Below are 22,502 nucleotides of genomic sequence, written 5' to 3' on the forward strand. Positions count from 1 at the left end.
CCAATAATTTACCCATGACCGAAGTGAGACTAACCGGCCTATAATTCCCAGGGTTATACCTATTCCCTTTCTTGAACAAGGAGACAACATTCACCTCTCTCCAGTCTTCTGGCACTATTCCTGTAGACAGTGAGGGCATAAAGATCAAAGCCAAAGGCTCTGCAATCTCATCCCTCACCTCCCAAAGAATTCTAGGATATATCCCATCAGGCCCAGGAGACTTATCTATCCTCAGGTTTCTCAAACTTTCTAACACATGTTCTTTCCAAATATCTACCTCCTCCAGCCTACCAGCCGATATCGCACTATCCTCCTCAACAACATGGCCCCTCTCCTTTGTGAGCACTGAAGAAAAGTATTCATTTAGGGCCTCTCCAATATCTTCAGACTCCATGCACACGTTCCCACTACTGTCCTTGACCGGCCCTAACTTCACCTGGGTCATTCTTTTATTCCTCACGTAAGTGTAAAAAGCCTTGGGGTTTCCTTGATCCTACCCGCAAAGGACTTCTTATGCCCACTCCTAGCTCTCCTAAGCCCTTTCTTGAGCTCCTTCCTCTTGTATCCCTCAAGTGCCCTAACTGAACCTTGTTTTCTCATCCTTACATAAGCCCCCTTCTTCCTCTTGAGAAGACATTCAACCTCTTTTGTAAACCATAGTTCCCCCACTCGACCATTTCCTCCCGCCTGACAGGGACAGACATATCAAGGACACTCAGTATTTGCTCCTCGAACAAGCTCCACATCTTAATTGTGCCTATCCCTGACAGTTCCTGTTTCCATCTTATGCTCCCCAATTCTTGCCGAATCGCATCGTAATTACCCTTCCCCCAGTTATAAACCTTGCCCTGCCGTATGTTCCTATTCCTCTCCATTGCTACAGTGAAAGTCACCGAATTGTGGTCGCTATCTCCAAAGTGCTCCCCCACAACCAAATCTAATACTTGGCCCGGTTCATTACCCAGTACCAAATCCAATGTGGCCCCGCCTCTTGTTGGTCTATCCACATATTGTGTGAGGAAACCCTCCTGCACACACTGGATAAAAACAGCCCCATCCAAACTATTCGAATTATAGTGGTTCCAATCAATATTTGGAAAGTTAAAATCACCCATGACAACTACCGTGTGTGTGACTACCGCACCTATACAAAATCTGCACTGCAATCTTTTCCTCCACATCTCTGTTACTGTTTGGGGGCCTATAGAAAACTCCTAACAAAGTGACCGGTACTTTCCTATTTCTAACTTCAGCCCACACTACCTCAGTAGACAGATCCTCCTCGCACTGCCTTTCTGCAGCCATTATACGATCCTTGATTAACAATGCTACTCCTCCACCTCTTTTACCAACTCCCCTAATCTTACTGAAACATCTAAACCCCGGAACCTCCAACAACCATTCCTGCCTCTGTTCTATCCACGTCTCCGTAATGGCCACATCGTAGTCCCAGGTACCAATCCATGCTTCAAGCTCACCAACCTTATTCCTGATGCTCCTCGCATTTAAGTAGACACACATCAAACCGCCTTCTTGCCTGCATGTTCTCATTATCACGTCCAGCAGGTGCCTGATGTCCGATGTTAGCTGCCTACCCTTAACAAAACCAGGATCTTGGCCAGTATTTTTGCATCTACATTGAGCAGTGAAATGGGTTTGTAGGACCCACATTCAGTCGGGTCTTTGTCTTTCTTGGGTATGAGCAAGAGCAAGAGTGGGGTTTGTGCTAGCGTTGGTGGCAGCTCGTGTTGTGAACATCGACTGCAAGTGCAGGGCCAGTGCTGGTGCAAATTTTTTTTAATGTAATTTTTTTTTTTTTTTTTTTTTAAAAACAGATTTCTGCCAGGAATCCATCTGGTTCCGGGGCCTATCCCGCCTTCATAGAGTTAATGCTCTCCATGACTTCTCCAAGTTCATGGAATCATAGAATCTACGGCACAAAGACAGGCCCTTTGGCCCAAACTGGTCCATGCCTACCAAAAGGTCCATCTAAGCTGACCCCTTTTGCATGCATTTGGCCCATATCATTCTAAACCTTTCCTATCCATCTATCTGTCCAAATGCCTTCTAAATGTTGTCAATGTTCCTGCCTTAGCCACTTCCTCCGGCAGCTCATACCACATACATACCACCCTCTCTAAGTTGCTCCTCAGGTTCCCGTTAATTCTTTTCTCTCTTAACGTAAGCCTATGCCCTCTAGTTCTCGATTCCCCAACCCTGGGAAAAAGACGGAGTGCATTCATCCTATCCATGCCTCTCATGATCTGACACACCTCCATAACAGCACCCCTCAGTCTCCTACTCCAAGGAAAAAGGTCCTAGCCTGTCCAATCATAGAACATACAGTGCAGGAGGCCATTCGGCCCATCGAGTCTGCACCAACCCACTTAAGCCTTCATTTCCACCCTATCCCCGTAACCCAATAACCCCTCCTAACTTTTTTTTGGTCACTAAGGGCAATTTATCATGGCCAATCCACCTAACCTGCAAGTCTTTGGACTGTGGGAGGAAACCGGAGCACCCGGAGGAAACCCACGCAGATACGGGGAGAACGTGCAGATTCCACACAGACAGTGACCCAGCAGGGAATCGAACCTGGGACCCTGGCGCTGTGAAGCCACAGTGCTATCCACTCGCGCTAGCTACCATGCTGCCCCGGTAATCTCTCCCTATAGCTCAGTCCCTTGAGTCCTGGCAACGTTCTTGTAAATTGTTGTAGATGCACACTCAATGTGGCCTGAGGTAGTTGTAATGAAGTCAACCATTGCAGAATAAACCATTGAGAAACTCTGCAAGATCTTTGCGTCATTCAGAAAACCGGAGCAGAACGTGAACGACAATGGGCCACAGTTTACAGCCCAAGAGTTCAAACGCTACTTAAAGATGTGTGGAATTCAACATAGAAAGTCAGTACCTTACCACCCACCCACAAATGGTTTAGCTGCAAGGTTTGTCCAGTCCTTGATACATGCTCTGAAGGCTTCAAAAGATCAAGGTTCACTTCAGCTTTGCTATTGATGAAAGGGAGCTGAGGACCATCATTGATTTATTCGTGCCAGAGAAGACACCTGACATAGTAGAGTAAAACCAGCAGTCACAGATCTGGAGATGAGAAAGTAACTCAAGGAAATGCTCATTTCAATAAGGAGAACAAGTGTTAGCGTGCAGCTACACCACTAATGAGAAGTGAGTCCCTGTGATGGTATTGGCTTAGATTGGTCCAATATCTTACACGGTCCTAATGGTGCTTCCAGCTCCCATTTTCTATCCTCCCCCACGACTGGCATGTCCAGTCTGTCAAAGAACTGATTCATCCTCGAGTCCCTTCTGGGGGCTCGGAGATGCACAGTCCTCGGTGGAAGGCTTTGAATGCATCGTTGACCTTTTCCGGCTGAGTTACTAGTCTGCCGTTGTGGTCTCTAATCTGTGCTATTTCCCTCGTGGCTGTCTGCTTTCTCAGCTGGTGAGCCAGCAGGCCACGGATAGTGGAGAGCAAAGTCAAATCGTAGCTTTTTCTTTCGCCAGAAGCTTTACGGTCAGGGCCTCGGAGTATCGCTGGTCCACCTCCAGTAATGGAGTCGACCAGTTGTTGCCTAGCCACCCTCTCCTGCCTGTCTCTACGTGCTTTATAGGCGGTAATTTCATCCCTGATCACAGCATTGAGTGCCTCCCAGAAGGTGGAGTGTACGACATTCCCATTCTGGTTGTTGGTAATCTACCTGTATATGGCCTGTGATATTTTGTCGCAAAATGCCTCATCAGCACGGGGGGCCATGTCCATCCTCCATGGGGGGGGGCGTTGGCACAGTCCACCTCCAACCTCACATCCATATTGGGTGGCACAAGATTGGAGATTACGACCACAGAGTATTCCGCTCCTACTATCCCTGGAAGCACGACAAATAAGTTGCTGCACGAGTATACCAGGTGTACCTGGGAGAAGGATAACTCCTTCTCCCCTGGGCGTGTGAACCTCCAAAGACCCACTGCCCCCATCTGCTCCATAAATGCGTTTAGTTGTTTTGCCATATTTGAAGACTTCCCCGATTTGGAGTTTGATCTGTCCATCCGTGGGTCCTATACACAGTAAAAGTCTTCCACCCCCATGATTAGTCGGTGTGTATCTATGTTGATACACACCGGGGACTTCCGCTATGGTCTTCTTTATAAACTCCGTGTCGTCCCAGTTGGGAGCTTACACATTTACCAGGATCACCGGTGCTCCTTCCAGGACACCACTGACCATGATGTACCGTTCCCCTGGGTCTGTAACCATCATCTTTGCTCTGAACATCATCCTCTTTTTTTTCTTTGAAGAAGACGATGAACGGTTTCCATCTCTGGGCGAACCCCTGAGTTGATCCTCAGGCGAACTTGATTTTTTTCCAGGCTGAGAAACCCTGCCATATCGCTGACCCACACACCTGACTTTGGGGGCTCCGAGTCCCTCCACCCCAGCAAAGTCCGGCTCCGGGCCACAGAGGAAAACCAGGACATCGGCCTCCCTCCCCCCTTGGCCCCTGGATCATCCGATACCCCAAATATTGCAAGTTCTGTACTCCGGGTTACCCTCCCTTCCAGGACTTCTGACATAACATCTGCAAATCCCTGCTAGAATCCCCTCAACTTCGGACATGCCCAGAACATATGCACATGGTTAGCCAGACTACCCCCACACCGTCCACATCTATCCTCCACCTCCTCAAAGAACCTGCTCATCCGGACTACCGTCATGTGAGCCCTGTGGAATACTTTGAACTGGATCAGGCTAAGTCTGGCACAGGACGAAAATGAATCAACTCTCTTGAAGGTTTTTTCCCACTTTTCCATTTCCAGCTCTCTTCCCAGCTCCTCTTCCCACTTCCGCTTCACCTCCCTGATCAGGGCCCCCTCTCACTCCATCAACTCCTTGTATACCTCTGAAATCCCCCCCTTTCCAACCCCAGTTTTTGACATCACCTTGTCCTGTAGTGCCCTCAGGGGGAGGTGAGGGAAGCTTGGAACCTGCCTCCGGACAAAGTCCCAGACCTGAAGATATCGAAACCCATTCCCACCCGGTAACTCAAACTCCTCCTCTTGTGCCTCCAAGGTCGGAAAGCCCACCTGGATAAATAAGTCCCCAAATCTCTCGATCCCTGCCTGCTGCCAACTCCTGAATCCTCCATCCAGCTTGCCTGGGATAAACCGGTGATTGTTACAGATCGGAGATCACACTGATTCCCCCTCTAATCCCATGTGCCGCCTCCATTGCCCCCACCATCACAGGGCTTGTAGAGTACCGAGCCGGCGAAAGCGGCAGGGGCGCCGTTAGTAAAGCCTCCAAACTCGTGCCCTGACAGGATGCTGCTTCCACTTGATCCCAGGCCGATCCCTCCCCCACTACCCACTTCCTGACCATCGATATGTTGGCCGTCCAATAATAATTAATAAAGCTCTGGAGGGCCAGGTCCCCCTCCACGTGACCCCGCTCCAGAAGTGCCCTCTTTATTCTCGGGATTTTCCCCGCCCACACACAACCTGTAATCGCCGCATTTATTTTTCTTAAAAAAGCCTTTGGGACAAAAATTGGATGGCATTGAAAAAATAAAAGCAGTCTTGGGAGGACTGTCATCTTCATCGTCTGGACCCTTCCCGCTAATGTCAGCGGGGGCATGTCCCATCTGTGGACATCCCTTTTCATTTGGTCGATCGCTTTGCCCAGATTTAACTTGTGGAGCTGCCCCACTCTTTAGCCACTTGAAACTCCCCGCCACCAATTTAAAAGGTAACTCCCTCAGTCTCCTTTCCTGTCCCCGCGCCTGGGTCACAAACATCTCGCTCTTTCCAATATTCAGCTTGTAGCCTGAAAATCGCCCAAATTCTCCCAGTACCTCCATGGTTTCGGTCATTCCCCCCATCAGGTCTGTAACATAAAGCAGCAAGTCATCCGCATAAAGAGAAACCCTGTGCTCCACGCCCCGCCCCGCCCCCCTCACTATTCCCCGCCACGCACTTGATGCTCTGAGGGCCATTGCTAAAGGCTCTATGGCCAGGGCAAAAAGTAATGGGGAGAGCGGGCATCCCTGCCTTGTCCCTCTCCCGAGATTAAAATATTCTGACCGGGTTCGGTTGGTTCTCACATTTGCCACCGGGGCCGGATATAACAGCCGGACCCAGTCCATAAATCCCTGCCCAAACCTGCCTAACATATCCCATAGGTACTTCCACTCCACCCGGTCGAAAGCCTTCTCCGCATCCATGGCTACTACCATCTCAGCCTCACGCCCCTCGGCTGGCATCATTATAACATTGAGAAGCCGCCTAATATTAGACGTCAGGTGCCTGCCCTTCACGAACCCAGTCTGATCCTCACCTATTACCTCCGGGACACAATCTTCTATTCTGGTGGCCAAGATCTTTGCCAGGAATTTAGCATCCACATTCAAAAGGGAAATTGGTCTGTACGATCCACAGCTCTCTGGGTCCTTGTCTCGCTTCAGGATGAGAGAGATTGATGCCTATGATAGCATTGGGGGAAGCATTCCTAACTCCTTGGATTCATTGAAAGCCTTGACTAACAGCGGTCCCACTAGCCCCAAAAACATTTTGTAGAATTCCACTGGGAATCCGTCAGGTCCCGGGGCCTTACCCGTTTGCATTGCCCCCAATCAGTCTATCACTTCACCGAGACCAATTGGGCCCCCCAAGACTTCCACCAGCTCCTCATCTACCTTCGGGAACTCTCGCCTCCCCAGGAATTGGTTCATTCCCTCCTCTCTCCCCCCAGGGGGTTCAGACTCGTATAAACGGCTTTAAAATTCACGGAACATGTCATTAACCGCCCCCGGGTCCCTTACTGCTTTCTCCCTCACATCCTTACTTTTCCCTATCTCTCTTGCCGCCTCCTGCTTCCTCAGCTGATGTGCAAACATCCTGCTTTCTCCCCATATTCGTACACTGCCCCTTTTACCCTCCTCAGCTGTCCTTCCGCCTTGTCTGTGGAAAGGAGCCCAAAATCCATTTGAAGTCTCTGACGCTCTTTCAGGAGCTCCTCATTCGGAGACTCCGAATATCTCCTATCCGCACGCAAGATTTCTCCACTATCCTATCGAGCTCGGCCCGTTCAGCCCTCTCCCTATTGGCCCGAATCGGAATATATTCCCCTCTGACGACCGCTTTCAATGCCTCCCACACCACCCCAGCCGCAGTCTCTCCCGTGTCGTTTGTGTTTATATACCCCCGAATGGCCTCCCTCACATATCTTATCGTCTGCTAATAACCCTGCATCTAGTCTCCACTGTGGGCGCTGAGAGGTTCCCGTGTTCACCTGTAGGTCTAGCCAATGTGGCGCATTGTCCGATACTACGATTGCTAAATACTCTGCATCCACTACCTCGGCTAATAATGATTTGTCCAATATTTTTTTAAAATTGATCCTGGAGTACACCTTGTGAACAAGGACATACTGGCACTGGAGCGGGTCCAGCGGAGATTCACACGGATGATCCCAGGAATGGTAGGCCTAACATACGATGAACGTCTGAGGATCCTGGGATTATATTCATTGGAGTTTAGGAGGTTGAGGGGAGATCTAATAGAAACTTACAAGACAATGAATGGCTTAGATAGGGTGGATGTAGGGAAGTTGTTTCCGTTAGCAGGGGAGACTAGGACCCGGGGGCACAGCCTTAGAATAAAAGGGCGTCACTTTAGAACAGAGATGAGGAGAAATTTCTTCAGCCAGAGAGTGGTGGGTCTGTGGAATTCATTGCCACAGAGGGCGGTGGAGGCCGGGACGTTGAGTGTCTTTAAGACAGAAGTTGATACATTCTTGATTTCTCGAGGAATTAAGGGCTATGGAGAGAGAGCGGGTAAATGGAGTTGAAATCAGCCATGATTGAATGGTGGAGTGGACTCGATGGGCCGAATGGCCTTACTTCCGCTCCTATGTCTTATGGTCTTATGATCGTTTCGGAATGTTGCACCTACGTCCCTGATAGTCCGGAGAACATCACTCACCTCGTGGATCATATCCACAAAGAGGTTAAGAAACTGCATGAAACATCAAGGGATGGGTAGTTAGATTGGTTATTTGCCGGATCATGGGGGGTCTTACCTGGTGCATGGATTAATAATCCTGGTAGTTGTAATACTTGTAATAATTATGTTTAGCTTCCTAATGAAATGCTTGTGTAAAAGTGTCAGTGCAGCAGTAATTTCTCAACAGTTAATGCAGCAACATAAAGTGCGCCTTGAAGAGTTAATGGATGTGAAAGAAAGTGCAGAGGAACGTAAGAAAATTATAGAAGTACAGATAGAATGGGCAAGACTGAGACGATTGGCTATGGATTAGAAGTTATCATGAAATGATAAAAGGGGGAATGAGAATATGGCTTGATGGGAAAATTAAATGTCAAAGAGAACTTTTGGTCTAATTGAATTTCAAGGCATCTTCGTTATCTCTTATGTTTGTGTGCTAGACAGTTGCAGTAACAAAACACAGCCTTGGGAATCGTTTCTAATTCTACAGATAACTATATTTTAGCTGAGAGCCACAGAATGCTGCATTTCTCAGGCCTCCTCTAAAGGGGCTGTCCTTGGGAAGGGAACATTGTCATTTAATTATATAAGTAATTGTCTGCTGTATTAACTTCGACTTGCATCTGTAGACACTCAGATGTACAGTGCTCAAGTCCCGGCCGTGAATAAACGTACGTTGAAGTAGCTTGGTGTTCGATTGATCATTTCATCCGGACTGAAAAGAAACTAATTCATATGGCCTCACTAACACCTTATACAATTACAGCATAACCTCCCTAGTATTAAACTCCATCCCTCTAGCAATGAAGGACAAAATTCCATTTGCCTTCTTAATCACCTGTAAACAACTTTTTGCAACTCATGCACTAGCACACCCAGGTCTCTCTGCACAGCAGCATGTTTTAATATTTTATCATTTAAATAATAATCCCTTTTGCTGTTATTCCTACCAAAATGGATAACCTCACATTTGACAACATTGTATTCCATCTGCCAGACCCTAGCCCATTCACTATCTACCTAACCTATCCAAATCCCTCTGCAGACTTCCTGTATCCTCTGCATTTTTTGCTTTACCACTCATCTGAGTGTCGTCTGCAAACTTGGACACATTGCCCTTGGCCCCCAACTACAGATCATCTATGTAAATTGTGAACAATTGTGAGCCCAACACTGATCCCCGAGGGACACCACTAGCTACTGATTGCCAACCAGAGAAACACCCATTAATCCCCACTCTTTGCTTTCTATTAATTAACCAATCCTCTATCCATGCTACTACTTTACCCTTAATGCCATGCATCTTTATCTTATGCAGCAACCTTTTGTGTGGCATCTTGTCAAAGGCTTTCACAAATCCAGATATACCAAGTTATCTACCGCACTGGTAATATCCTCAAAAAATTCCACTAAATTAGTTAGGTACGACCTGCCCTATATGAACCCATGCTGCGTCTGCCCATTGGGACAATTTCCGTCCAGATGCCTCGCTATTTCTTCCTTGATGATAAGATTCCAGCATCTTCCCTACTACCAAAGTTAAGCTCACTGGCCTATAATTACCCGCTTTCTGCCTACCTCCTTTTTTAAACAGTGGTGTCACGTTTGCTAATTTCCAATCCGCCGGGACCACCCCAGAGTCTAGTGAATTTTGGTAAATTATCACTAGTGCATTTGCAATTTCCCTAGCCATCTCTTTTAGCACTCTGGGATGCATTCCATCAGGGCCAGGAAACTTGTCTACCTTTAGCCCCATTAGCTTGCCCTTCACTACCTCCTTAGTGATAACAATCCTCTCAAGGTCCTCACCTGTCATAGCCTCATTTCTATCAGTCACTGGCATGTTATTTGTGTCTTCCACTGTGAAGACCGACCCAAAAAACCTGTTCAGTTCCTCAGCCATTCCCTCATCTCCCATTATTAAATCTCCCTTCTCATCCTCTAAAGGACCAATATTTATCTTAGCCACTCTTTGTTGTTTTATATATTTGTAGAAACTTCTACTATCTGTTTTTATATTCTGAGCAAATTTACTCTCATAATCTATCTTACTCTTCTTTATAGCTTTTTTAGTAGCTTTCTGTTGCCCCCCAAAAGATTTCCCAGTCCTCTAGTCTCCCACTAACCTTTGCCACTTTCTATGCTTTTTCCTTCAATTTGATACTCTCCCTTATTTCCTTAGATATCCACGGTCGATGTTCCCTCTTTCTACCATCCTTCCTTTTTGTTGGTATAAACCTTTGCTGAGTACTGTGAAAAATCGCTTGGAAGGTTCTCCACTGTTCCTCAACTGTTTCACCATAAAGTCTTTGCTCCCAGTCGACCTTAGCTAGTTCTTCTCTCATCCCATTTTAATCTCCTTTGTTTAAGCACAAAACACTAGTGCTTGATTTTACCTTCTCACCCTCCATCGGTATTTTAAATTCCACCATATTGTGATCACTCCTTCTGAGAGGATCCCTAACTATGAGATCATGAATCAATCCTGTCTCAGTACACAGGACCAGATCTAGGACCGCTTGTTCCCTCGTAGGTTCCATTCCATACTGTTCTAGGAAACTATCGCGGATACATTCTATAAGCTCCTCCTCAAGGCTGCCTTGACCGACCTGGTTAAACCAATCGGCATGTAGATTAAAATCCCCCATAACTGCTGTACCATTTCTATATGCATCCGTTATTTCTTTGTTTATTGCCTGCCCCACCACAATGTTACTATTTGATGGCCTATAGGTTACTCCTATCAGTGACTTTTTCACCTTACTATTCCTGATTTCCACCCAAATGGATTCAACCTTATCCTCCATAGCACCGATGTCATTCCTTACTATTGCCCGGATGTCATCCTTAATTACCAGAGCTACACCACCTCTCTTATCATCCACTGTGTCCTTCCGAATAGTTTGATACCCTCGGATATTTAACCCCCAGTCGTGACCATCCTTTAACCATGTTTCAGTAATGGCCACTAAATCATAGTCATTCACGATGATTTGCGCCATCAACTCATTTACCTTATTCCGAATACTATGAGCATTCAGGTAAAGTACACTTATGCTGGCTTTTTTACCTCTGTTCTGAATCTTAACACCGCGATCAGTAACCTCTCCTAAGTTATATTTCCTCTTAACTTTTCTCCTAATTTTCCTTGTCGTTGAACCCATATCTTCATGTAACAACCTGCCACGTCGCTTACCATTAATGTTTTTATTTCCCGTTTTATTCCTTTTCGTATTACTGGACTTATTCACTGAGCTCCCCTCAGTCACTGTACCTTGTACTGTCGCCCTTTTTGATTTTTGACTATGGCTTCTCTGCCTTACACTTTCCCCCTTACTGCCTTTTGTTTCTGTCCCTGTTTTACAGCCTTCCAACTTCCTGCATCAGTTCACATCCCCCTGCCACATTAGTTTAAACCCTCCCCAACAGCTCTAGAAACCCCCCCCCAGGACATCGGTTCCAGTCCTGCCCAGGTGCAGACCGTCCGGTTTGTACTGGTCCCACCTGCCCCAGAACTGGTTCCAATGCCCCAGGAATTTGAATCCCCCCCTTTTGCACCATCTCTCGAGCCACGCATTCATCCCATCTATCCTGACATTCCTACTCCGACTAGTTCGTGGCATTGGTAGCAATCCTGAGATTACTACCTTTTAACTCCTAACTCCCTGAATTCAGCTTGTAGGATCTCGTCCCGTTTTTTTACCTATATCGTCGGTGCCTATGTGCACCACAACAGCTGGCTGTTCACCTCAGAATGCCCTGCAGCCGCTCCGAGACATCCTTGACCCTTGCACCAGGGAGGCAACATACCATCCTGGAGTCTCGATTGCGTCCGCAGAACCGCCTGTCTATTCCCCTTACGATTGAGTCCCCTATCACTATTGCCCTGCCATTCTTCTTCCTGCCCTGCTGCGCAGCAGAGCCAGCCACAGTGCCATGAACCTGGCTGCTGCTGCCTTCCCCTGATGAGCCATCTCCCTCAACACTATCCAAAGCGGTATATCTGTTTTGCAGGGAGATGACCGCAGGGGGCACCTGCACTGCCTTCCTACTCTTGCTGTCTTTTGGTCACCGATTTTCTATCTCCCTCAGTAACTTTCACCTGCGGTGTGACCAACGTGCTATCCACGACGTCCTCAGCATCGCGGATGCTCCAAAGTGAGTCCATCCGCAGCTCCAGAGCAGTCAAGCAGTCTAAACAGGAGCTGCAACTGGACACACTTCTTGCATGTGAAGGAACCAGGGACAGTGGACGAGTCACTGAGCTCCCACATTGCACAAGAGGAGCATGACACGGGTCTGGGATCTCCTGCCATGTCTTAAACCTTCGGTAAACTTATCCAACCACAATTCCAAAAAACGAAGGAAAAAATAAATAAATTAGCCAATGAAAAGAAAAACTACTTACCACTCACTTACCAAGGATAAACAGCACCTCCTTCCAACACAGCTTCAAATTCCCACCTAGCTTCAAATTCCCAAACTCGCTCTTTGCTGTCTCTTCTCTGGCTCACTGGGAGAACTCGCTGGGAATGAGTTACAAGTTGCTCTTTTAAATTAGCCTGAGTTGACTCCCCTCCCCCACCTGCTTTTAGATCAAAGTAGATTAATGTGACTGACACTTGAACGGCCAACCAGTTATGTGAGTGGGTGGGGCAGCCCTTGTTAACCTACACTGCACAATTCTAGATTAATTTAAATTAATTTAAACTCCTGAAATTTAAAAGGAACAGTCTTACCGATTGGATTGGATTAAATTCCCACCTTGCTTCAAATTCCCAAACTCACTCTTGGTTGTGTCTCACTCTGGCTGTGTCTTCTCTGGCTCACTGGGAGAACTCATCCCTTAGCATGAATGCTATGTCTGTCCCACCCAATCCTTTCTTACCCGAGTCGGTCCTTTTCCCACAGGTGTGTCTCTTAGAGGAAGACAAACACGGGACACAACCGACAGGGCACCCATCGTCGTCTAGAACTTTCCCGTAGCGGACATCCGGTGGCGGCGATGAAGGAGTAAGTCGCACATTTGGTGGCTCCCGCTCTGGTCGGACTTTTGGACCTTTTCCCCCAATTTTCTAACAGACTTGAATTGTAAAATTCAATGTTAGTGGCAATTTCCTACTGAATTCCCACTTCGGTGCATGGAGAAAAGGACTAGAAGTGTTCGTAAGGGCAGAAACAAGAATACAGAGAAGACTTGGGCTGTAGTTGCAACAGGAGACAGCATGGCGGAGGGTCGGACCTCTGGCTTGTCGACCCAGCAGTCTATGGAGCAGCTGATGCAAGTCATTCAGGAAGGCTTTGCTACGCAGAAACGGGACTGCTTGGACCCGATAAAAGAGTCGATTGAGCGATTGGAGCTTAAAGTGGATGTCCAGGATCGGGCGATCCAGAAGGTGGCGAAGGCACTGGCTGAGCAGGAGGAGCATCAGACTGCGGTGGAGCTGGAGATGCTGAGGGACCAGCAAAAGAAGCTTCTGGAGAAGGTGGAGGACCTAGAGAATAGGTCCCGCCGGCAGAACCTAAGAATTGTCGGGCCCCGGAGGGGTCCGAAGGAACGGACGCTGGGGCATACATCGCAGACATGTTTGAGAAGCTGCTGGGGGATGGGGCATTCGCCCGGCCCTTGAAGGTGGAGAGGGCTCACAGAGCACTCGTGAGGAAGCCGCGAATGGGAGATCCCCCGAGGGCTATGGTGGTGAGATTCCACAGACTTTAGGATAAGTAGCGTATTCTACAGTGGGCCAAGCAGACATGGAGCTGTAAGTGGGACAATAGCATCCTGCGGGTTTACCAAGACCCGAGTGTGGAGGATGTCTGGGGATGGACCGGTGGAGGCGCGGAACACGGGCTGGAGGCGGGCCTAAAAAAGGGGATGGCTGATCAGTGGAGGAGGGGGGCAATGAGCCCCCCAACTAAGCTGATCACCTGGAATGTTCGTTAATGGGCCGGTCAAAAGAGCACGTGTGTTCGCGCATCTTCAGGGATTGAAGGCAGACCTGGTAATGTTGCAGGAAATGCACGTGAAGGTAGACAAGTTAGACTGAGGAAAGGCTGGGTCAGCCAGGTGTTTCACTCGGGACTAGATTCAAAGACTAGGGGGGTCGCGATCGTGATCAATAAGCGGGTGGTGCTTCAGGCGGGTAGAACAGTCTCGGACGTGGGAGGTCGGTACATTATGGTCAGTGGGAAGCTAGAGGGGCTACAGGTGGTATTAGTTAATGAATATGCGGCAAATTGGGACGATGTTGAGTTTATTAGGAGGATGCTGGGAAAGATAACGGACCTGGACTCATACAGGTTGGTCATGGGAGGGGACTTCAGTACAGTTATGGATCCTGGCTTAGACCGGTCAAGCTCGAAAACGGGCAGGGTGCCAGCAATGGTAAAGGAACTAAGAGGGTTCATGGAGTTGTTGGGGGCAGGGTGGATCCATGGAGATTTTGGCAGCCGAGGGTGAAGGAGTTCTCCTTCTACTCACACGTGCATAAAGTGTACTCCCGGATTGATTTCTTTATTTTGAGCAGGCCCTTTCTGGCTGGGGTAGTGGACACGGCGATTACAATCTCAGACCATGCACCACACTGGGTTGACCTGCAGGTTAGCAAAGACTTTAACCAGCGCCCGCATTGGAAGTTGGATGCGGGACTTTTGGCGGATGAAGGGGTGTGCGAGCGGTTGAGGAAATGCATTCAGAGCTACCTGCAGGTCAATGACACGGGGGAAATTTCAGCAGCGGTGGTTTGGGAAGCACTGAAGGCGGTAGTCAGGGAGGAGCTGATCTCAATCCAGGCTCATAGGGAGAAGGTGGACAGGGCAGAGACGGACAGACTGGTAAAGGAGGTATTACAGATTGATAGGAGGTATGCGGAGACCCCAGAGGCAGGGTTTTTAAGGGAACGGCGGAGGTTGCAGGCGGAGTTTAGCTTGCTGACCACAGGGAGAGCGATGAAGCAGCTGAGAAAGGTGAGGGGGGCGATTTATGAACATGGAGAGAAGGCCAGCAGAATGCTTGCACAGCAGCTTAGGAAGAGGGAGGCAGCTAGGGTGATGGGGAAAGTTAAGGGCGGTGAGGGGAACCTGGTTGGTGATTCGGTAGGGGTGAATAAGGCGTTTAGGGATTTCTACAGCAGGCTGTACAGGTCTGAACCCCATACGGGGCCAGAGGGGATGAGGCACTTCTTGGAGGGGCTGGATTTCCCAACAGTGGACGGGGAGCGGGTAGAAGGGCTGGGGGCTCCAATAGGGCTGGAAGAGATAGTGGAGGGCTTGAAGGCCATGCAGGCGGGTCAGGCCCCGCAGCCGGACGGGTACCCAGTGGAGTTTTATAAAAAGTTGTCGGGGATATTGGGGCCAGTGTTTTTTTCGTTGTTTTTTATAAATTTAGGAGTACCCAATTAATTTTTTCCAATTAAGGGGCAATTTTTGCGTGGCCAATCCATCTAGCCTGCAAATCTTTGGGTTGTGGGGACGAAACCCACACAAACACGGGGAGAATGCGCAAACTCCACATGGACAGTAACCCAGAGCCGGGACCGAACCTGGGACCTCGGCGCCGTGAGGCTGCAGGGCTAACCCACTGTGCCGCCCTATTGGGGCAAGTGTTGTTGAGGTTGTTCAATGAGGCAAGGGAAAGAGGGGTGCTGCCCCCGATGATGTCACAGGCTACGATTTCGCTGATTCTTAAGCAGAGCAAGAACCCGGAGCTGTGCGAGTCCTACAGGTCGATCTCCCTGTTGAATGTGGATGCCAAGTTGCTGGCCAAAATCTTGTCCCCCAGGATTGAGGATTGTGTTCCGGACATTATTGGGGGAGGACTAGATGGGGTTTGTTGAGGGTAGGTAGTTGGTGGCCAATGTAAGAAGACTGTTAAATGTGATCATGATGCCCCCGGAAGGTAGGGAGGTGGAGGTAGTTATAGCAATGGATGAAGAAAAGGCTGTTGATCGGGTAGAATGGGATTATCTGTGGGAGGTACTGGGATGGTTCGGATTCGGGCGGGGCTTTATTGACTGGGTCAGGTTACTGTATCAGGCTCCTGTGGCAAGTGTACGGACGAGTAGGACAACTTCAGACTATTTTAGACTGCACCGGGGGACGAGACAGGGATGCCCCCTCTCCCCACTGTTGTTTTAGGTACCTGGCATTCAAGTGGCGCGGGACCAGGATCGGCTGCATAAATTGAATCTGGTCCGGCTAGTGGACCAAATGAAGGACGATTTTCAGAAATGGGACGCAATTCCCTGGTCTCTGGCCGGGAGGGTGCAAACGGTGAAAATGACAGTCCTCCCGAGATTCCTATTTGTATTTCAGTGACTCCCCATCTTTATTCCGCGGTCCTTTTTTAAGCAGGTCAACAGTGATCACTGGCTTTGTCTGGGCGGGCAAGACCCCTGCGGGTAAGGAAGGTAATGCTCGAACGGAGCTGGGGAGAGCGCTGCCAAATTTTAGCAACTCTCACTGGGCGGCTAATATAGCCATGTTTAGGAAGTGTGTGGTGGTGGTGGTGGGTGGGGGTGGGGGGTGGGGGGGGTCGGCATGGGAGCGTATGGAGGCAGCTTCTTGTAAGGGCACCAGTCTGGGGGCGTTGGTGACGACACCTCTGCCGCTCCCGCCGGCACGTTACTCCACCAGCGCCATGGTGGTGGGGGCCCTGAGAGTTTGGGGCCAGTGGAGGCAGCATGTGGGAGCATCGGTCTGGGCCCCAATTTGTGATAATCACTGGTTTGCCCCGGGGAGTATGGATGGGGGGTTCCGGTTATGGCGGAGAGCGGGGATTGAGAGGATGGGGGATGTGTTCATAGAGGGGAGCTTTCCGAGTACGAGGGCGTTGGAGGAAAAGTTTGGGCTGGCGAGGGTAAACAAATTCAGGTATCTGCAGGTGCAAGACTTCCTTCGTAAACAGGTGTCAACCTTTCCGCTCCTACCGCTGAGGGGGATTCAGGACAGGGTCATTTCCAGAGGGTGGGTAGGGGAGGGGAGCGTCTCAGACATCTGTAAGGAGCTTATGAAGTCGGAGGAGACGCAGACCGAGGAGCTGAAGCGCAAATGGGAGGAGGAGCTGGGAGTGAGATAGAGGATGGTCGATGGGCAGACGCGTTGAGTAGAGTCAACGCGTCCGCAACATGTGCCAGGCTCAGCCTGATACAATTTAAGGTTGTTCACTGGACGCACATGACAGTGGCCCAGATGAGCAGATTCTTTGGGGTGGAGGACAGGTGCACAAAATGCGCGGGAGGGCCAGCGAACCATGTCAACATGTTGCTTAGGGTATTTTAGCAGGGGTTTGCGGATGTCATGTCCAAAGTTTTAAAAACCTTGCTTCACAGCTCCAGGGTCCCAGGTTCGATTCCCCGCTAGGTCACTGTCTGTGCGGAGTCTGCATGTTCTCCCAGTGTCTGCGTGGGTTTCCTCCGGGTGCTCCGGTTTCCTCCCACAGTCCAAAGATGTGCAGGTTAGGTGGATTGGCCGTGATAAATTGTCCTTAGTGTTGGGTGGGGTTGCTGGGTTGTGGGGATAGGGTGGAGGGGTTGACCTTGGGTAGGGTGCTCTTTCCAGACTCGATGGGCCGGGTGGCCTCCTTCTGCACTGTAAATTCTATGAAAAACAAGGGTGGCGCTGAGTCCAGAGTTGGCGATTTACGGGGTGTCGGAAGATCCAGAAATCCAGGAGGAGAAAGAGGCAGATGTTCTGGCCTTTGCTTCCCTGGTAGCCCAGAGACAAATACTATTGGCATGGAGGGTCTTAAAGCCCCCGAAGTCGGAGACCTGGCTATCGGACATGGCTAGCTTCTTTGTATGGAGAAAATTAATTTCGCCTTTAGAGGTTCAAATTAATCGTCAGCAGACAGGGTGGGGGGCTGCAGGACCGGATATCCCGAGGCGTGGTACATTGATGAAACCATGCACATGTTGAGACAACGGGTGAACGGACATCGCGCAACAATTGTCAGGAAGGAATGTTCTCATCTAGTCGGGGAACACTTCAGCAGTCAAGGGCATTCAGCCTCTGATCTTCGGGTAAGTGTTCTCCAAGGTGGCCTTCAGGACATGCGACAATGCCAATTCGCCGAGCAGAAACTGATAGCCAAGTTCCACACGCATGAGTACGCCTCAACTGGGACCTTGGATTCATGTCTCATTCCATTCACCCCCCACCACCTGGCCTGGGCTTGTGAAATCCTACCAACTGTCCTGGCTTGAGACAATTCACACCTCTTTAACCTGTGATTATCCCTCTCTCCAGTCACACCATCTGGACCTGTAAAGATTTAATTACCTGCAAAGACTCGCAAAGTATCATCTTGCATCATTGAATTGGTCTATATATGTGTCTGTGGAACCCACTGCTTCATTCACCCGAGGAAGGAGCTGCGTTCCGAAAGCTAGTGATTCGAAACAAACCTGTTGGACTTTAACCTGGTGTTGTAAGACTTCTTACTGTTAAACCTGTGTTATCGGACCTGAACTACACAAGCTACATGACTGTGAAAAACCATGCTGGTTTGGGGTCAACAGACACACCTACTGGTCCAAATACAAAAATACTTGAAAGTGTCAGTACAGGTAGGTAAAGTCATAAAAAGGGCCACATGCATTGTTATTTTATGAAGAGGTGGATATAGTGCAGTCGTGAAGAGATAATGATACATTTGAACAAGGTAATTAGTTAGACCAGTTACAGTGCTGTGTGTAACTTTGGGTATGCCATTACAGAAGGAAAATGAAAGCCATATAGAACATGGAGTCAAATCATTAGAATGATTAAAAGGAATGTCAAATGAATATTGTAAATATAACCTGTGATTGTATTTCTTGTGCCAACTTGGCTCAGTTTGTAGTATTCCTGCCTCATGGAGTCAAATCCCTGTCAGGACTTCAAACACACTAGGCTGACCGTACTGGGGAAATGCTGCATTGTCACAAGTGCCATCCTTCAAATGGGATGATAACTGTGGACTTGTCTGTCTGTATAGTACTGTGATTTACAGCATAGTCTTTGTGGCATCTTAACAGTGCCACATACTGTGCTGAAAGAAATAATCAGATCTGCACTCTATTTACAATTAACTTTGTAATTGTGCAGACGACACAAAGGTTGGTGGAATTGCGGATAGCGATGAGGACTGTCTGAGGATACAGCAGGATTTAGATTGTCTGGAGACTTGGGCGGAGAGATGGCAGATGGAGTTTAATCCGGACAAATGTGAGGTAATGCATTTTGGAAGGGCTAATGCAGGCAGGGAATATACAGTGAATGGTAGAACCCTCAAGAGTATTGAAAGTCAAAGAGATCTAGGAGTACAGGTGCACAGGTCATTGAAAGGGGCAACACAGGTGGAGAAGGTAGTCAAGAAGGCATACGGCATGCTTGCCTTCATTGGCCGGGGCATTGAGTATAAGAATTGGCAAGTCATGTTGCAGCTGTATAGAACCTTAGTTAGGCCACACTTGGAGTATAGTGTTCAATTCTGGTCGCCACACTACCAGAAGGATGTGGAGGCTTTAGAGAGGGTGCAGAAGAGATTTACCAGAATGTTGCCTGGTATGGAGGGCATAAGCTATGAGGAGCGATTGAATAAACTCGGTTTGTTCTCACTGGAACGAAGGAGGTTGAGGGGCGACCTGATAGAGGTATACAAAATTATGAGGGGCATAGACAGAGTGGATAGTCAGAGGCTTTTCCCCAGGGTAGAGGGGTCAATTACTAGGGGGCATAGGTTTAAGGTGAGAGGGGCAAGGTTTAGAGTAGATGTACGAGGCAAGTTTTTTACGCAGAGGGTAGTGGGTGCCTGGAACCCACTACCGGAGGAGGTAGTGGAAGCAGGGACGATAGGGACATTTAAGGGGCATCTTGACAAATATATGAATAGGATGGGAATAGAAGGATACGGACCCAGGAAGTGTAGAAGATTGTAGTTTAGTCGGGCAGTATGGACGGCACGGGCTTGGAGGGCCGAAGGGCCTGTTCCTGTGCTGTACATTTCTTTGTTCTTTGTTCTAATATACCTTCATAAATCTTACGAAAAAAGTATGTCTTTGGGAAAATAAAGGACTGGCAAGCTTTAGCTATGATAAGAAATTACAAACGCTGGAACTTTTCTCATTGAAAGATAAGAAGAGATTTAATCAGACTTTTTTTCTATTAAGAGTTTTGTTCGGGTAATTTGTTTGAGTCATCAGTGATGATGAAGCCATCAATTTACATTTATCACCGAGGAGAAAGTTCAGGAGGAATTTCTTAATTCAGTGAGATAATGAATTTTGGATTGATTTGTCACAGGGAATAGTTGAAGCAGAGATCATTACATTTTTAATGGTAAATTGGATAAATATGTGATGCAAAGAAAGATACAGGGTAATGGGAAGAGAGCAAAACTGTCAGATTCATTATAGATCATTCTAGCTAAGATATTGCACAGTCACAGGGTTGTAAAACTTAATAGTAAATCTGAAAAAACAGAAAATGTTGGAACACTCCTTTTATAAGGTCCTTTACCTTCTCCCTCCTCACCATCCAATGCCTTACACACTTCTTCCAGGTGAAGCAGCAATTTACTTGCATTTCTTTCAATTTAGTGTACTGTATTCGCTGCTTAAAATACGGTCTCTTCTACATTGGGTAGACTGAACTTAGACAGGGTGATCATTTTGTGGAACACCTTCACTTAGTTCACAAGCATAACCCCGACTTTCAGGCCACTTGCCATTTCAATTAATCATCTTGCTCCTACTCTTACATACCTGTCCTTGTCCTGCTAAAATGTTCCAGTGAAGCCCAACGCAAGCTGGAAGGATAGCACCTCATTGTCTAATCGGGCACTGTAAAAACTTCTGGACTCAACATTGAGATCAATAATGTCAGAGCTTGAGCTCGATCTTTCATTTTGATCCACCACACATTACCTGCAGGCTTGCCCCCTGAAACCCCCCCCCCCCCTCCTCCTGGCCCCCAGAGTGCCAGTCTGTATCTTCTTTTCATATTTCTACTGTCAGATCCTGCTGGCTCTTTTTCTAGCCAGAATGCTACTATTTTGCTTTCAGGTAGTGATGACCGTTGTTCTGCTATTAACACCTACCCTGGACCAAAGTCTTTAATACTGTCATTACCACCCTCTTTGTCTTGTGCTCCATGACATATTTGTCATTTAATCTTTCTTTCCCTGTAAACAATCCCTGGCCTTCTATTTTGTTCCACCTCCCCATTTTTTTCAACAGTATAAAATCCATTACATTTCTACCTCTCTCCAGTTCCAAAAAAGTAATCTTGGGCTTGAAGCGTTAACTCTGTTCTCTCCACAGATGTTGCCAGAATTTGAAGGATGGCATCTGTGACAATACAGCATTTCCTCAGTACTATCAGCCTAGTATGTGCGAAGGCCTAACTAGAGTTTGACTCCATGTACTTCCAATTCACAGGCAGGAATACTGAGCCAGGCTAGCACAATTTTCTTCCGAAGCTTAAAATAGTTTAACACCATCAGTTAGAGTCTGCACAATCTCTGATCTCACGGGCAGCACGGTAGCATAGTGGTTCGCACAATTGCTTCACAGCTTCAGGGTCCCAGGTTCGATTCCTGGCTTGGGTCACTGTGTGCGCGGAGTCTGCACGTTCTCCCAGTGTCTGCGTGGGTTTCCTCCGGGTGCTCCGGTTTCCTCCCACAGTCCAAAGATGTGCAGGTCAGGTGGATTGGCCATGCTAAATTGCCCTTAGTGTTGGGTGGAGTGACTGGGTTATGGGGATCGGGTAGGGTGCTCTTTCCAAGAGCCGGTGCAGACTCGATGGGCCGCATGGCCTCCTTCTGCACTGTAAATTCTATGATTTACTCTGTCTGGAAAGGTTTTAAATAGGTCAACCAAACAGCAATGGTGTATTTGAACACCATTGAACATATTGCATTTGTAGGCCTTAGTCATCATCTAAAAACGGGTATTATCTTATCCGAAAGCAGTACATTTTCCAGCAATGTTGCAATGCACAGAACTGGATTTCGAAGCTTACCCTTTGCGCTGACAAAGACTGATTACTTTCTCGTAAAGCAAGAGAAGTAAAGTACTGAACGCACTGGTCCACTTCAGACTGTGGTAGGGAGGCCAGCAGATACCTTAGCTCATCTTCAATGCAGGAGTTCTACACATAGGAAATAAAAATGAGAAGAAGATATGATTTTTATACGAACACAGCTAATTGCCTGCAGCATTGCTCACTGACAAAAATCAATTGTACTAAACCTTCAGGTTCACAGACTGAGTTTATGGGCACGACCTTTACATTAATTGATCTGCTACTGGCATGGTGGGGATGGAGTTACAGTGGAGGCTGGATATGATCAGAATGGTTCAATTGCAGGTCTGTCAAGGAACACAGGGCAAGTAGAAGGATAGATGCACTTGGGAATGTTGGGAAGATCTTTCCTCACCACTGGTTCTCTAATGCTTCCCTGGAGGTCAAACTGCTGGCTCCGAATGTCGGAAGAGAAATAT

The 22,502-nt window shown here is 48.0% G+C and overlaps 1 protein-coding gene across 8 annotated transcripts in view; it reads right to left on the reverse strand.

The window, feature by feature from the left end:
• serac1 (serine active site containing 1) overlaps positions 1-22,502 on the reverse strand; it is a 256,450-nt gene that overhangs the window by 163,467 nt on the left and 70,481 nt on the right. For all 8 annotated transcript variants that reach the window (XR_011945462.1, XM_072502719.1, XM_072502689.1 and 5 more), the window contains one exon: positions 22,021-22,149. Coding sequence is in view for 7 of the 8 variants with exons in the window: in XM_072502719.1 (XP_072358820.1) it covers positions 22,021-22,149 (129 nt within the window). In the remaining variant the exon portion in view is untranslated. The remainder of the gene's footprint in view (positions 1-22,020; positions 22,150-22,502) is intronic.

The sequence above is a fragment of the Scyliorhinus torazame genome, chromosome 1 (assembly GCF_047496885.1).
Source record: "Scyliorhinus torazame isolate Kashiwa2021f chromosome 1, sScyTor2.1, whole genome shotgun sequence".
Classification (NCBI taxonomy): Eukaryota; Metazoa; Chordata; class Chondrichthyes; order Carcharhiniformes; family Scyliorhinidae; genus Scyliorhinus; species Scyliorhinus torazame.